The sequence below is a fragment of the Mobula birostris genome, chromosome 1 (genome assembly GCF_030028105.1).
Source record: "Mobula birostris isolate sMobBir1 chromosome 1, sMobBir1.hap1, whole genome shotgun sequence".
Classification (NCBI taxonomy): Eukaryota; Metazoa; Chordata; class Chondrichthyes; order Myliobatiformes; family Myliobatidae; genus Mobula; species Mobula birostris.
The window spans coordinates 23,897,083-23,913,922 of record NC_092370.1 but is presented as its reverse complement, the minus strand read 5'-3'; the positions used below and the strand labels follow the sequence as shown (position 1 = coordinate 23,913,922).

Here is a 16,840-nt window from a genome sequence, read left to right as displayed (position 1 = left end):
CAAGCAGGGAGACACCCCTTGACTGACAGCCTCTCTGAAATGTTTGACCGCACTGCTTATGGAGAATATGAATCATATCCTCAAGAAAAATGTCCCCAGAAAGAACATGAAGATGGTAATCCTTAATAAAGATGAAATGTTTTGTTATAGTGATTTAGTATGTTTGTTCAGCATGTATTAGAGCTGACCAGGAAGTGCCAATTTTTATTACAAATATTTGCTTAATTCTTAGCTCAAGAAGTGGTGATAGAACTGACTTCCTGGGCTAGAAAGAGGCTAAAGTTAGCCAGAATGTATTTTCTCTGAAGAGAGAATACAGAGAGTTAGGTAAAAAGCTGAGAAGCAGGACCTCCAGGGTGGTAATCTCTGGACTGCGGCCTGTGCCATGTGTCAGTGAGGATAAGAAAAGGATTATTTGGCAGATGAATGCGTGGTTGACGAAGTGGCGCAGGGGGCAGGGGTTTCAGGTTTCTCCATCATTGGATCTCTTCTGGGAAGGCATCACCTGTACAAAAAGGTTACACCTGAACCCTAGCAAGACTAAGATCCTTGACGGTAGATTTGTTAGAGCTCTTAGGGAGGATTTAACCTAATTTAGCAGGGAGTTAGGAACCAGAATGATAGTAATGAGGGATGGAGCTGTTGGTATACAAGTAGATGCAGGGTGCAGTGAGACAGTGAGGAATAACAGGCAGATGATAGGGCAAAATTGCAGTCAATGGGATGAGTTGATGTGTAACAGAGGGCCAAAATCAAAAAAAGTGATCAATACAGCAATGAAGGTGTTATATTTGAATGCATGCAGTATACAGAATAAGGTAGATGATCTTGTAGCACAATTACAGATTGGCAGGTACGATATTGTGGGCATCACTGAGTTGTGGCTGAAAGATCCTAGTTGGGAGTTTAACATCCAAGGTTACTGATTATATCAAAAGGACAGTCAGGTAGGCAGAAAGGGTGGGGTGGGCTTTGTTGGTAAAAACTGAAATCAAATCCTTAAAAAGAGGTGACATAAGATTGGAAGGTGTAGAATCCTTGTGGGTAGAGTTAAGAAACTGCAAGGGTAAAGATACCCTGAAGGGAGTTATATCCAGGACTCCAACAAATAGCCAGGATGTGGGGTACAATTTACAACAGGGGATAGAAAAGGCATGTAAGAGGGCAATGTTATGATAATGATGGGGTATTTCACTATGCAGGTAGATTGGAAATATCAGGTTGGTGCTTGATCCCAAGAGAAGGAATTTGTAGAATGCTTATGAGATGGCTTTTTAGAGCAGTTCATGTTTGAGCCCACTCGGGAGGGGCAATTCTGAATTGGGTGTTCTGTAATGAACCAGATTTGATTAAGAAGCTTAAGGTAAAGAATCCCTTAGGAGACAGTGATCATAATATGACAGAATTCATCCTGCAGCTTGAGAGAGAAGATGAAGTCAGATGTATTACTATTATAGTGGAGTAAAGGGAATTACAGAGGCATGAGAGAGGAGCTGGCTAATGTTGATTGGAAGAGGGCACTGACAAGGATGTCAGCAGAACATCAATGGCTGGAGTTTCTGAGGGGTAATTGGAAGGTGCAGGATAGATACATCCCAAAAATGAAGAAATATTCTAAAGGGAAGGGAAGCAATTATGGCTGACAAAGGAAGACAAAGCCAGCATAAAAACAAAAGAGAGGGCATAAGATATAGCAAGAATTAGTGGGAAATTAGGGAACCTTTTCAAAAACAAGAGAAAGCAACTAAAAAAGCCATAAAGGGAGAAAACATGAAATATGAAGTTAAGCTAGCCAATGAGATAAAATAGGATATCCAAAGTTTTCTCAAAAATATAAAGAGTAAAAGAGAGGCAAGAGTGGATATCAGACCGCTGGAAAATGACATTGGAGCAGTAGTAAAGGGGGACAAAAGAGTGGTGGCTGAACTTGATCAGTATTTTGCATAAGTCTTCACTGAAGATACTAGCAGTATGCCAGAAGTGTGAGATGGTCAGGAGGCAGAAGTGAGTGTAATTGCTATTACTAAGGAGAAGGTGCTTGGGAAGCTGAAAGATCTGAAGTTAGATAAGTCACCTGGACAAGATGGATTACATCCAGGGTTCGTGTGGATAGTCAGAAGCTTTTTCCCAGGGCTGAAATGGCTAGCATGAGAGGGCATAGTTTTAAGGTGCTTGGAAGTAGGTATAGAGATGTCAGGGGTAAGTTTTGTACACAGAGAGTGGTGATTGCGTGGAATGGGCTGCCGTCGATGGTGGTGGAGGTGGAAATGATAGAGACTCCTGGATGGATACATGGAGCTTAGAAAAATAGAAGGTTATGGGTAGTTCTAAGGTAAGGACATGTTCGGCACAGCTTTGTGGGCCGAAGGGCCTGTATTGTGCTGTAGGTTTTCTGTTTCTGAAAGGTAGCTAAAGAGATTGTAGAGGCATTACTAATGTCTTTTGAGGATCACTAGATTCTGGAATGGTTCTTAAATGACTGGAAAATTGCAAATGTCTCTCCACTCTTTCAGAAGGGAGGGAGGCAGAAGTTGGGAAATTATAGACAGTTAGCTTGACTTCAGTGGTTGGGAAGATGATGGAGTCCATTATTAAGGATGAGGTTTCAGGATACTTGGAGGCACATGATAAAATAGGCCAAAGTCAGCATGATTTACTTGAGGGGAAATCTTGCCTGACAAATCTGTTGGAATTCTTTGAGCAACAGTAGGCAGGATAGACAAAGAAGAGTCAGTGGATGTTGTTTACATGGATTTTCAGAAGGCCTTTGACAAGGTGCCCCGCATGAGGCTGCTTAACAAGATAAGAGCCCATGGAATTACAGGAAAGATACTGGCATAAGTAGAAGGAGACAAAGTGTGGAAATAAAGGGGGCCTTTTCTGATTGGCTGCCAGTAACTGGTGGTGTTCCACAGGGGTCGGTGTTAGTACTGCTTCTTTTCACATTTGATGTCAAAGATTCAGATGACAGAATTGATTATGGCCAAGTTTGCGGACGATTGGATGATAGGTGGAGGAGCAGCTAGTGTTGAGGAAGCAGTGAATCTGCAGAAGGAATTAGACAGATTAGGAGAATGGGCAAAGAGGGTGCTGATGGAAATTAGTATAAGGAAGAGTATAGTCATACACTTGGTAAAACAAATAAAGATGTAGACTATTTTCTAAACAAGGAGAATATTCAAAAATCAGAGGTGCAGAGGGACTTGGGAGTCCTTGTGCAGGATTAGGTTGCAGGTTGAGTCAATGGTAAGGAAGACAAATGCAATGTTAGCATTCATTTCAATAAGACTGGAATACAAGAGAAAGGATGTAATGCTGAGGCTTCATAAGGCATTGGTTCAGATTGCACTAGGAGTATTGTGAGCACTTTTGAGCCCCTTATCTACGAAAGGATGTGCTGCCATTGGAGAAAGTCCAGAGGAAGTTCACTTGAATGATCCCAGAAATGAAAGGGTTAACATACAAGGGGCGTATGATGGCTCTGGACTTCTGCTTGCTGTAGCTTAGAATGAAGGAGGATCTTACTGAAACCTATCGAGTATTAAAATTGTATTGAGTGGATGGGTGGAAGATGTTTCCTATCATCCGTGCGTCTAAAACCAGAGGACACAGCCTCAGAATAGAGGGACATACGTTTAGAATAGAGATGAGGAGGAATTTCTTTAGCCGGATATAGTGAAGCTGTGGAATTCATTGCAACAGCCAGCTGTGGAGGCCAAGTCACCGAGTTTATTTAAGGTGTGGGTTGATAGGTTTTTGGTTAGTCAGGGTGTCAAAGGTTGCAGGGAGAAGCCAGGAGAATGGGATTGAGAGGGATAATAAATCAGCCATGAAGGTATGGCAGAGCAGGCCCAATGGGCCGAATTGCCTAATTTCTTTCCTGTGTTTTACGGTCTTAATGTTTAATTTTCTGCTGTTCAGGGGTATTTGCTGGAAAAGAAACCAGTGCCTTCTGGACACATGGGTGTCCACTGCACATTGTCCCAGCTCATAGTGAAGATTGGTGATAGCGATAAAGCTGTCAGCACCTGTGGAACAAAATTGTCCCCTCAGTTTGTAAACTTCCCTTGGTCCTTTTGAGTTGATATTTGTGTTAGTTACTGAAGATGGGATTGAGTTTAAGATGTGATTATTTTTGTTTCTAGTTTTTCAAGAACCAGAGAAAGTAAAAAATGAATCTTCTGTGCAGCCTTATTTAAACTCTGGGCAAAGGTAATGTGACTTAAATAGTTAATTATGCATTTTAATCATTCACATAATACACAATTTGCAAATAATCCAAGTTTTACTTTTGAACACGATTTACAAATTTAATGTGCTCTGCTGAGAAGGAGAACATTTAACTGCTGTTGGATGCTCACCGATAGCTGATACTCCAATACTTGGTGTCTGTACTGCTTCTACTGGATTTGGCATAACTTGAAAAGGCAAATTTCATAACCCTATCAGCAAGCAGCGCACAGGTTTCCAGTAACATTCAAATCTATTGTTGGAGACTCTACAAAAATGCACACCCAGACACTTTTTAAATCTATTTCATACTATAGTTGTGAGTGTGAGATCGCGGTTTATGAAATCGCCCAATTTTATTACAGAAGTCCTAGCCCGTAACATTATCACTGGACTGTTCATAATCCCCAGACCCATGTTACATTACCAAGAGAAAATCTGCAGGTGCTAAAATCCAAGCAACACACACAAAATGCTGGAGGAACTCAGCAGGCCAGGCAGCATCTAGGGAAAAAGTCAACGTTTCGGGCCGAGACCCTTCAGCAGGACCTGCCAGAGTGTCTCGGCCCGAAGCATCTAGTGTACTTCTTTTCCGTAGATGCTGCCTGGCTTGCTGAGTTCCTCCAGCATTTCCTGTGTGTTGCTTTACATTACCAAGATAATATATCTGCAAGAAATAGTATGTACTTGCAAGAACAGAACAGATTTATTAGTGAATCTAATTTGGTCAATGTAATATTTGGTTCCTAGAAAAAATACAGTTTTAAACTTCCCTCACATTGAGGTGGTCCGTAACAAGGAAGAAAGAAGAAAGATGCAAGGGCACACATGCAAGGAATGTGAAGTAGTAAGTACTGACCTAACATATGATCAGATCTTTGACTTTATTTTTTAATCTTTCATTACTTATATCTTTTAACTTATTTCCTGTAAAGAAATTATCCTCCTGTGAAAGAACAAAAGATCTTAAAGTTCATTATTTGAATCTAATTTGCCTTTATTTTATTACTGATATAATAACTAGTGATATAAGCATAGTGAAATATCCATGAATAATTGTCAAAAATTGATTCCAAGCCTTACAAATGGGTATTAGCCCAAAGAAACTTTAAGGAATTCCATGGAAGATAGAAGACATTCCAGAGCTTATGGTTCCAGTAGTAGAAGGCACAGATAGCTTTAGTGCGGTGATAACACTTGAGATTCATGAAACCTAAACCTGCTGCAATTTGTCTATGATTATTCACTGATTATGTCTATGATGCCATCTCCTTGGCCCTATATCTGGATGATAAAGACACCTATGCTAGATTATTGTTTATTGAATACAGCTCCACCTTCTGGCCTATAATTCCAAGCAAGCTCATCTCCATTATCCTTTGCATCTGGATGCCTGACTTCCTGACCAACAGGCCACAATCAGTAAGGATAGGCACTAATACCTCTGCCACAATTATTCTCAACACTTGTGCCCCACAAGCCTGCATCCTCAGCTCCCCTACTCTACTGTCTATGAATTCATGATGTGTTCTAACTCCATCTAGTGGATTGTATCTCAAATAACAACAATGAGTTGGAGTACTGGAGAGAGATGGAGAGCCCAGTAACATGGTGTCTTGGCAACCTTTCCCTCAATGCCAGCAAAGCAAAGGAGCTGGTCATTGACTTCAGGAAGGGGGACAGTGCACATGCTCCTGATAACATTCTGATTCAGATTTGTATATCACATGTACCTCGAAACATACAATGAAATGTGTTGTTTACATTAACATCCAACCAATTCACCAAAGACTAGAGTTAGAGGTAACTCAGACATTTCCTGGGCTACAGCAACTGAGAGATGTGGAGGGATAAGAACATGGTGAGATTTATTTTGACAAGGTGACTGAGAACTTTAATGTTGAGCAATTGTTCAAGCTGGAACCAGTGTAGGTCAATAAACACTGGATGCCATTAAATTAAGGGCATAGGACCCTTTGATAATCTTAGTTTTGCAGAAAAGTAAATGAGGGAGACTGTTCATGAATTTGTGGGAATAATCCAGTCCAGAAATAACGAAGGTATAGGGTAGTGTTTCAGTGACAGCTGAGATGAGAGTGGAGTTGGGCGTTGATATGGATCATAGTGATGACATAGATATGTGATTTGAAACTCATCACAGGGTTTAAATATTTAACCAAAGTTATAAATAGTATAGTTTGGATTCAGACAGTTGACAATGAAATTTGGAACAGAGCATGTTCTGTGGAAGAAGGGAAAACCTGGACATTAAAAATGGAAAAAGGAAATGTCGGAAGTATCCGGCAACTTGTAGAGTGTTGATGAACGTCTTTACCTGTACAGTAACCTTTCACTTCGTACAGTAGGTACCATGTTATGTCTGCATAAATTTCACATCTCCCTGGTTTTGGTTGAGCCAAATTATTTAATTTAAAATTAACAGTTTAGGTCAAAAAAGACAAAGATTACAAAAGCAAGAATATTATTTTGGAGCTTTATAAAGCATTAGTTTTGTTTAATATCTACCGTGAAATGATTCTCAGAGAAATAGAAGACCTAGATGGGATAAAAATTGGAGGTGTTAACATCAACAGTATAAGATATGCAGACGATACCACCCTAATAGCAAGTGCTGCAGAAGACCTACAAATCCTCCTAGACAAAGTAGTACAAATAAGTGCAGATTTTGGTCTAACCGTCAACTGTAAGTAAACCAAATGTACAGTAATATCAAAACAACAGGATGCTCCCAACTGCCAAATGTACATCGATAACCAAGAGAATTGAACAAAAGACCAGCTTTAATTACCTTGGTAGCTTTGTATCACAAGATGCTAGAAGTAAAGTAGAAATAAAAAGAAGAACTGCCATTGCCAAAACCAACTTCCAAAAAATGAAGCCCATTTTTACCAACAGACACATTTCTATGACAAGGCTTAGGCTACTAAAATGTTACATCTGGTCAATTTTGCTGTATGCTTTCGAAACATGGACTGGTAACACCAAGGAAACTTAGAATCAACAGAAATGTGGTTTTTTGGAAGAATGCTGAAAATATCATATAGAGATAGAGTAACTTATGAGACAGTACTCCAATGTGCCCATACAAAAAGATCTTTAATGAGAACATTAAATGAGAGGAAACTTAAATTCCTGGGCCATGTCGTCAGAAAGGTAGAAATAGAATGCCTTGCATTACAAGGCCATATGCCTGGGAAATACGGAAGAGGAAGGCAAAGAAGAAAATATATGGACACTGTGAAAGAACTAACAGATCTAAGTGTGCGAGATATCATTGACGCTGCATGGGATCGTTGAATGTGGAAAGCCACGATCGCCCAAGGCACATGAAGAAGAAGTTGTTTTGTTCTAACCAGTACCTTTGCAACTAATTCTGGTCACTGCAGTGTAGGATGGCTGTAAATTCACTAGCGAGTTAGAAAGATTTAATGGATTCGGTCTTAGTTACATAGGTAGAATGGAGAAACTGGAATTTTTCTCCGGTCATTTGATGGTGTTTGGAATCATCAGGTGTTAGGACAGAGTAAATGAACAAGTCCTATTTCTGTTATTAGGCAGCTCAGAAACTTTGGGTCAGAGAAAGGTGTTGGAGAATAAGTATGCAGTTGTAGGTACCGATAGCAATTGAAATGTATTTTAATTTATTGTCATTTATTTCAGTATTATGCAGATCTTCCAGAAGAAGAAAGACTGAAAAAGTTGGCAAACTGTTCCAGACATAGATTCCGGTACATCCCTCCAAACACACCAGAGAACTTCTGGGAGGTGGGGTTTCCTTCCACCCAAACCTGTGTTGATAGAGGTGAGAAACTTCAGAATTACCTCATGGGTTGAGTTTTAGTGGCTTTCTTTGGCAATTAGATTTGTTTTTTCCATATTTCCATTCATGACAGTAAATGACTCCTCAAGGTCAACAAATAATTTGGGGAGGTTTCCCAGCTTTATCATGTTTTAGAGCTTCACACCTTGATAGATGTATTTTGAAACATTGCAGTTGAAAAACCATGGGTCCCAAGGAGTTATTTTCACAGTATTGGAAGACTAGCAGGTGCAACCAGGCTTGAAGTGCCTAGATCAGCATCTTAAACACAAGAGTTTCATGTCGGAATGATCAGTCACTTTCATTGCTCAACAGCTCTTCATTTGGACTTCAACAAAGAACTACTTCATGTTAGGCTGTTAAATTTCACAGAAAGCTAGGAATTAATTTACCAGTCAAGTCAAGTCACTTTTTATTGTCATTTCGACCATAACTGCTGGTACAGTACACAGTAAAAACAAGACAACATTTTTCAGGACCATGGTACTACATGAACAATACAAAAACTACACTGAACTACGTAAAGCAACACAAAACTACACCAGACTACAGACCTACCCAGGACTGCATAAAGTGCACAAAACAGTGCAGGCATTACAATAAATAATAAACAAGACAATAGGCACGGTATAGGGCAGTAGGTTGGTGTCAGTCCAGGCTCTGGGTATCGAGGAGTCTGATGACTTGGAGGAAGAAACTGTTACATAGTCTGGTCACGAGAGCCCGAATACTTCGGTGCCTTTTGCCAGATGGCAGGAGGGAGATGAGTTCATAATGTTGTTTGCTTTACGGATGCAGCGTGTGGTGTAAATGTCTGCAATGGCGGGAAGAGAGACCCGGATCTTCTCAGCTGACCGCTACAGGGTCTTGCAATCCGAGATGGTGCAATTTCCTATTCGTTGGACTATTTAAAAGATGGACATGTACAAAATGTTGGAACTCATTAAGTCAGGCAGCATCTACAAACAATCGACATTTTGGGATTGTTGAAGGTCCTGTTGAAGGGTCTCAGCCCCTCTATAGATGCTGTCTGACCTGCTGAGATCCTTCACCAGTTCGTGTGTGTTGCTCTGAATTCCCAGCATCTGCAGAATCTCTTGTGCTTATGTAAGAGGGAGCTGTGAAGTGGAGGGGCAAACTACAGAGGGCAATGCGAAGAATAGAACATAGGATAGAGAACTTTAGGAATTAATGTTCTGTCACCAGAATAACGCATTGTAAAGGGAAAGATATCATTACAAGGCCAATTGTATTGTGCAATCAGTAGAAAGGTTCTTCTATTAGTATAGGTAAGAATATTGCAGAAGTTATGTTTGCTCCAGTTCACTTGTAGGCTTGAACAAATACATAATAGAACTGTAAGATATAGGAGCAGACTTGGGCCATTGGGCCCATCATGCCTGCTCTGCCATTTCATCGTGGCTGATCCATTTCACTCTCAGTCCCAATCTACCGCCTTCTCTCCATATCCCTTTGTGCCTATACTAATCAAAAATCTATCAACCTGTGCCTTAAATATACCCAATCACTTGGTCTGCACAGCCACCTGTGACAATGAATTCCACAGATTCACCACTCTCTGGCTAAAGAAATTACTTCTCATCTCTGTTCTAAATGGACATCCCTCTATTCAGAGGCTGTGTCTTCTCGTCTTAGACTCCCCTACCATAGGAAACAGCCTCTCCACATCCACTCTATTAGGGCCATTCGATGTTTCAATGAGATAACCACTCATTCTGAATTCCAGTGAGTACAGGCTTAGAGCCATCAAATGCTCATCATATGCTAAGCCTTCCCAGAATCATTTTTGTGAACCTCCTTTGAATCCTCTCTAGTACCAGCACATTCTTTCTAAGAGGCCCAAAACTGCTCACAATATTCCAAATAAGGCATCACCATACCTTATAAAGCCTTAAAATTACATCCTTGCTTTTATATTCTAATCCTCTCGAAAAGAATGCTAACATTGCATTCACCTTCCTCATCTCGGACTCAACCTGCAAACTAACCTTGAGGGGAATCCAGCATGAGGATTCCTAAGACCCTTTGCACTTCAGGTATTTGAATTTTCTCGCTATTTAGAAAATAGTCTACATTTTTTATTTCTTCTCCCAAAGTGTATGGTCACACACTTTGGAAGAAAAAATAAAAAATGTAGACTGTTTTCTGAAGTGAATAACCAGAAATTTCCTAACACTGTATTCCACCTGCCACTTCACTGCCCATTCTCCTAAATCTGTCGAAGTCATTATGTAGCCTGTGAATGTAATATAGATTAGGAAATCTTGTATCCAGCAGAATATCAATTAAATAGGACATGAGAGTACAGGAAGGAAGCTATTCGGTCCATAATGTCTGCCAGCTCCTTGCTGGAAAAAGTCTTCTCCTCGTTCACCTACTCTCTATTCAATAATGAATCTTCACCTACTTTGTGGTAATACCTGAGGGCTTCTCAATACACTGGATGGATTGGACTGCTGATTCGGAGAAGCCAGAAGGTGGGGGTCTGTTTCATGATACCTCTTTGTGGTGCCTGGATGCAGTGGAATTATCGCACTCCATTTCGCCCGACCTGGAATAGCTGATGATTAAGTTCGGACTGCTCCACTTACCTAAGAGAATTCTCCATCATGACCCTGATCGCAGTTCAGGTACCAACAAAAGCAGAAGTTAAACAAGCACTCTACGTTGTGAATGTCTTGATTAACAAACAAAAAACGGCGTTCCTAATGCTCTTCAAATCATAATTGAGGACTTTGGTCAGGCTTGTTTGAAAAAAATCTCTGCCCAAATATCATCAACGTATCACCTGCAACACCAGTGGTTCCAACACACTCAACCACTGTTACAGTATGATTAGGAATGCCTACTTTTCCATGCCTAGACCGCACTACAAGAAATCTGATCGTCCAACTTTGTTGTCCTCCTGTATATAGGCAGAGGCTAAAGAACAAGGCTTCAGACAACACACACAAAATGCTGGAGGAACTCAGCAGGCCGGGCAGTATCCATGGGAATGAACAAGCAGTCGATGTTTCAGGCCGAGAACCTTATTCAGGACTAAAAAGGAAGGGGGAAGTTCCTGAATAAAAAGGTGGAGGAGGGGAAGAAGAATAGTTACAAAGTGATAGGTGAAGCCAGGTGGGTGAGAAAGGTAAAGGGCTGGTCAGGAAGGAATATGATAAAAGAGGAGAGTAGACATAGGAGAAAAGGAAGGAGGAGGGGGAGATGATGGGCAGGTGAGAAGAGGTAAGAGGCTAGAGAGGGGAATAGAAGAAGAGGGGAGGGGAGGGAATTTTCTTTTCGGGAAGGAGAAATCGATATTCATGTCATCAAGTTGGAGGCTACCCAGATGGAATATAAGGTGTTTCTCTCCACCCTGAGGGTGGCCTCATGGTGGCAAAGAGGAGGCTATAGACCGACATGTCAGAACAGGAATGGAAATTGGAATTAAAATGTTTGGCCAACATGAAGTTCTGGTTTTGGCAAATGGAGCAGAGATGCTCTACATAGCAGTTCCTCAATTGATGACAGGTCTCACCAATATTGAGGTGGCCGCATCGGGAGCACAAGACACTCTGGATGTGGTCTTTCATTGATTCTACTGTGTTTCTTGTGTTCACTGTGATTGCCTGCAAGAAAATGAATCTCAGCGTTGTATGGGGTGACGTATGTGTACTCTGGTTATAAATTTACTTTGAACTTGCACTTCCTGTAGAAAGCAACATTTGCATTTACGTAGCCATGTTCAAGCCCTTTGAGCAGTTATTTTGCACATTGTTAGAAGAGTTATAGCAGCCCAAATGTGCATAGGAAACTCCTGCTGACAATACCAACCAGATGATCTGCTTCTAGTTACTTTGATCAATGGATAAGTACACGCTTGTTCACCAAGTCAAGTTCCTCATTCTTTACAATATTATCATGATCCTTTACTTTGTATTGTATTTGTCCAAATTTTGTCTGCAGGACTTGAAGGTATATCTTTCTGTTTCTAAGGCAAACTCCCAGCAAGTGAGCTAAGTGTGACATTAAGATGACATAATTGTCTTTGCTTGTTAAAGATTGTGCAAAACATTTCATGTGCTAATTTTACATAAGTTTCTCTCCACCTTTCGCTTTCTTCTGTAACAGTTTTGAGAGGATGATTTGTAGAATACACAAGATGGCGCCAGTGAACATCAGCAACTTTCTTTGGGCTACTTTGAACTTGATCATCAAGGTCTTTAAGTGAACGCAGCAGGTCAGGCAGCATCTCTTGGAAGAGGTACAGTCGACGATTCGGGCCGAGACCCTTCGTCAGGACTAACTGAAAGAAAAGCTAGTAAGAGATTTGAGAGGGGGAGGGGGAGATCCAAAATGATAGGAGAAGACAGGAGGGAGAGGGATGGATCCAAGAGCTGGACAGGTGATTGGCAAAAGGGATATGAGAGGATCATGGGACAGGTGGCCCAGGGAGAAAGAAAGGGGAAGCGGGAAAACCCAGAGGATGGGCAAGGAGTATAGTGAGAAGGACAGAGGGAGAAAAAGGAGAGAGAGAGAGACAGAGAGAAAATAATAAATAAATAAATAAATAAATAACTGAGGCAGTACGAGGGGGAGGTGGGGCATTAGCGGAAGTTTGAGAAGTCAATGTTCATGCCATCAGGTTGGAGGCTACCCAGACGGAATATAAGGTGCTGTTCCTCCAACCTGAGTGTGGCTTCATCTTTACAGTAGAGGAGGCTGTGGATAGACATATCAGAATGGGACATGGAATTAAATTTGTGGCCACTGGGAGATCCTGCTTTCTCTGGCAGACAGAGCATAGGTGTTTAGCGAAACAATCTCCCAGTCTGCATCGGCCAATATATAGAAGGCTACATCGGGAGCACCGGACGCAGTATATCACCCCAGCCGACTCACAGGTGAAGTGTCGCCTCACCTGGAAGGACTGTCTGGGGCCCTGAATGGTAGTAAGGGAGGAAGCGTAAGGGCATGTGTAGTACTTGTTCCGCTTACAAGGATAAATGCCAGGAGGGAGATCGGTGGGGAGGGATGGGGGGGACGAATGGACAAGGGAGTCACGTAGGGAGCAATCCCTGCGGAAAGCGGGGGGGGGGGGGGAGGGGGAGGGAAAGATCTCTGCCAGAGAAAGCAGGATCTCCTAGTGGCCACACATTTTAATTCCACCTCCCATTCCCATTCTGATATGTCTATCCACGGCCTCCTCTACTGTAAAGATGAAGCCACACTCAGGTTGGAGGAACAACACCTTATATTTCGTCTGGGTAGCCTCCAACCTGATGGCATGAACATTGACTTCTCAAACTTCCGCTAATGCCCCACCTCCCCCTCGTACTGCCTCAGTTATTTATTTATTTATTTATTTATTATTAATTATTTTCTCTCTGTCTCTCTCTCTCTCCTTTTTCTCCCTCTGTCCTTCTCACTATACTCCTTGCCCATCCTCTGGGTTTTCCCGCTTCCCCTTTCTTTCTCCCTAGGCCTCCTGTCCCATGATCCTCTCATATCCCTTTTGCCAATCAACTGTCCAGCTCTTGGCTCCATCCTTCCCCCTCCACTTTCAAATCTCTTACTAGCTTTTCTTTTAGTTAGTCCTGACGAAGGGTCTCGGCCCGAAACGTCTACTGTATCTCTTTCTAGAGATGCTGTCTGACCTGCTGCGTTCACCAGCAACTTTTATGTGTGTTGCTTGAAATTCCAGCATCCGCAGATTTCCTCATGTTAAGGTCTTTAAGTGTCCTGATAGGTTCCCTTACCCATCCCTCCATCAATGTTGTCTGACTTGCTGAGTTCCTCCAGCATTTTGTTTGCATTGTTCAGTTGTTCCATCTTGTCAAACTTGCCCATTTAATTGCCAATGCCATGCTTTTTTCAGGTTATATTAAGGAAGAGTGCACACCTTGCCAGCGACCAAGACGAAGACGACCTTATAATCCAACATTTTTACTGAAGGACAAAGAACAGAATTTAACTTAGCCATCCCAGTAAAAGGCAACACCAGAAAACAACAAAACAATCTACACTGAAGAATGTATCTTGAACGTCAAGCCTTATAGCCCAAAAGACAAGTTTATTGTAGCAGTTGGTTAGATCTAAAATTGTTTTTCTACAGGTATTATTTAAATTATGATTTTCACCTGGATATTAGGTGAAAGCTTTTACATTTGCACACCACGCATAAGGTTTGGTGCTATTTATTGCGCTGGATAATTATGCCCTTAAATTTGTAAAACCACTATGTAATTGTAAATAATAAGCTGAAATTTTTGGAAATTTGATAATGAGTAAGATTAGAGTGATGAAAATCTGATCAATGTAATAGCTCATCAACATTGACCAAATGAAAAGCCAGCATGGTTTTGAGCACCTGTTCATTCATAGAATAAATCTTTTTGCAAAAAGCAAGATATGCAAGTTCTATAGTAGTTAAGCCAGAGGACTGATACTGTTCAAGTTATTCATGGAGAAGACTGCAGTTCCTGATCTAGTCCTTGGATTGGCCTGAGCTGGCTATAAGATAACATGGTTGCGTCAGACTCGTGTCTTTTTGGCTTCGTACCTGCCTCCATGTAATGATGACAGGGGACATGCAGCCGCATTCCAGTTCTTATTAACGATGCAGTTCATCTTGCTAGAAAGTAGTTTTTTTTGGGTATCTTCTGAAATGAATACTGGCTCAGCTGTGAGAAATGTCACGCCAGTCTTCACTGTTACTTGGAGAAGACGAGGGTGGTCGGCCTCTGTCCCCCGGGCTAGTGTTGTCACCAGTGGAGGAGATATAAAAAGACTGATAGCGGAATGGGAAATTCGCCGACATCAAGAGGGAGCTGGTGATTGATCAGTCAGTAGATAAGGAGGCAAACTTACAGTTAATATTAATATTCATGCTACTCTCCAATACTGTTTTAAAGGTTAAACACATGACTTAAGCAGGCACTTAAATGTAATGCTGAGATGTAATAGGTTAAACGTCATTAAAGGTGGAATTTTTCAAAAGAAGTATTACACTGAGGGCCTCCGAATCTGTTCTGTATTATTCCAGTGTATGGTGAAGTCCCATGATTCAACTCAGACAAGAACATTCCCAGTGCAGTCATTACCGTTCAGTATTCTGCCATGTGTTCAGACCTTATTGTGCATACTGAATGCAATGTTAACTGACCTGCAGTTTGATGTTTGTGAAGCATTTGAAGGGTGATGATGCACTGAATAAAAACAATTTCTGTATTTTTCATGTTTCACAAATTGGGAGTCAGGCACTGCAGCTGCCAGCATCCTAGACAGAATAGAGCATGTTTAGGATATTTTCCCATGCGGCCCTGGGGGTAAGTAATAGATACCTTCACCTTGGTAATTAACATTGAACATGACGCATTGCAGCTAGCTCTCCAGAAAATGCTTTTTCTCTAAAGAAGCACCATGGACGTTTGGTTGCTAAGTACATTTATACAGAAACAAGTGAATATAATGCTGCCTAATACTTTCTATAAAAATACTAATGATTCATCTTATAAGTATACTTGATTAAAAAGATTTAGAAAGCCTCTCATAGCAGCACAAACAAATTTTATCCATTACTGATGTATATCTCTAAGCCAGTGCAAAGTTAAATTTCTTTTAAATGTAGTACCATTTTATCTACCCCTATAGTGTGGAGCCACAAAGAATTGGTGCAAAGAACTTCAGTGGCATTGAGGTGTTCTAAACACAATTTGATTTAATTAGATCAGACACAATATTTGTGTCACTTGTGGTCACATTTTAAACAATGAATTTAAATTTGTCTTTGTAATGGCCCTATTACATCTTGAACTGGATTTGAATCGTAGATAAAATGATTTAACCATATCAGGCAAAGCTTTTGGTGTCAATGTATCCAGTGGTCCACCCTGATGAGTTGCAATTTTGCACAGAAATGAATCCAATGAAATCAGTTTATCGATAGAATTAACAAAATTTCAGTCTTCTGTGCAAATTCCGTACAATTTTCTGTTAAAACTTGTGTCGTACCGAGGAAATTCCATGACCAGGTGGGTTTGCTCTGGGTTCCCTGGTTTCCTTCCACATCCCAAAGATTAGTAGGTTGAAATTTGGGCGTGGTGGATTTGTTAGACTGGAAGGGCCTGTATCACTAAAAACAAATTTAGACCAACTGTAGTCTGCAAGTTGAACAGTAATGTAGGAAAGGTTGGAGAGTAATTGGGCCAAGGAAGAACCTCGAGGGAGGAAAGTAAAGGGTGGAGTGACCTGATGCGATAAATTAAGTCATGGGTAGAACAAGAAAGCCGTCCCATTTAAGAGTGCACAAAACAAAGCACCTTAACTGGGATTGTGATGAGGGGCTTTGCAAAAATCAAGGGTTTTTAATGATGGAACGTAAGAAATATTACTCGTCTCTAACTTTCCCGTCATTAACTGGAAAAATTGCAAATGCATTTGGCAGGGGAGTAAAGCATAGTGTGTCTGTGTATGTCTGTGGGCCTCCAGCAGCAGTCGCAATGAGATGTGAGAGATATTCCATGCGGGTTAATTTCAGGGAAAATCCTGGGGAAAGGGCCATGGAACTGGAGTGAACCTGGGAACTGGCTTTGACAGGACAATTTGGATGTGCTAGGAAGCTTCCTGGTAGCTCCTTACCCACCTTACTCCTACAGTAGCTGCCTCTACTCACTTCTCTCTATCATTCTCTTCCTACATGTCCTTCACGCTCTCAATCTCAACCCCACAGTTTTGTCAATTCATTCAGATCTGTTTTCAGAATCC

At 41.2% G+C, this 16,840-nt stretch overlaps 1 protein-coding gene across 4 annotated transcripts in view; it reads left to right on the top strand.

Annotated features, from left to right (window-relative positions):
- Positions 1-15,461, top strand: part of rbbp8 (retinoblastoma binding protein 8) — a 141,359-nt gene extending 125,898 nt beyond the window's left edge. For 3 of the 4 annotated variants that reach the window (XM_072251297.1, XM_072251213.1, XM_072251388.1), the window contains exons 16-20: positions 5-115; positions 4,146-4,212; positions 4,981-5,077; positions 7,912-8,053; positions 13,953-15,461. In XM_072251297.1, coding sequence (XP_072107398.1) covers positions 5-115; positions 4,146-4,212; positions 4,981-5,077; positions 7,912-8,053; positions 13,953-14,053 — 518 coding nt within the window. In that variant the 3' untranslated portion in view covers positions 14,054-15,461. The remainder of the gene's footprint in view (positions 1-4; positions 116-4,145; positions 4,213-4,980; positions 5,078-7,911; positions 8,054-13,952) is intronic. The other variant, XM_072251472.1, reaches the window with a different exon arrangement.
- The last annotated feature ends 1,379 nt before the right edge of the window (positions 15,462-16,840 follow it).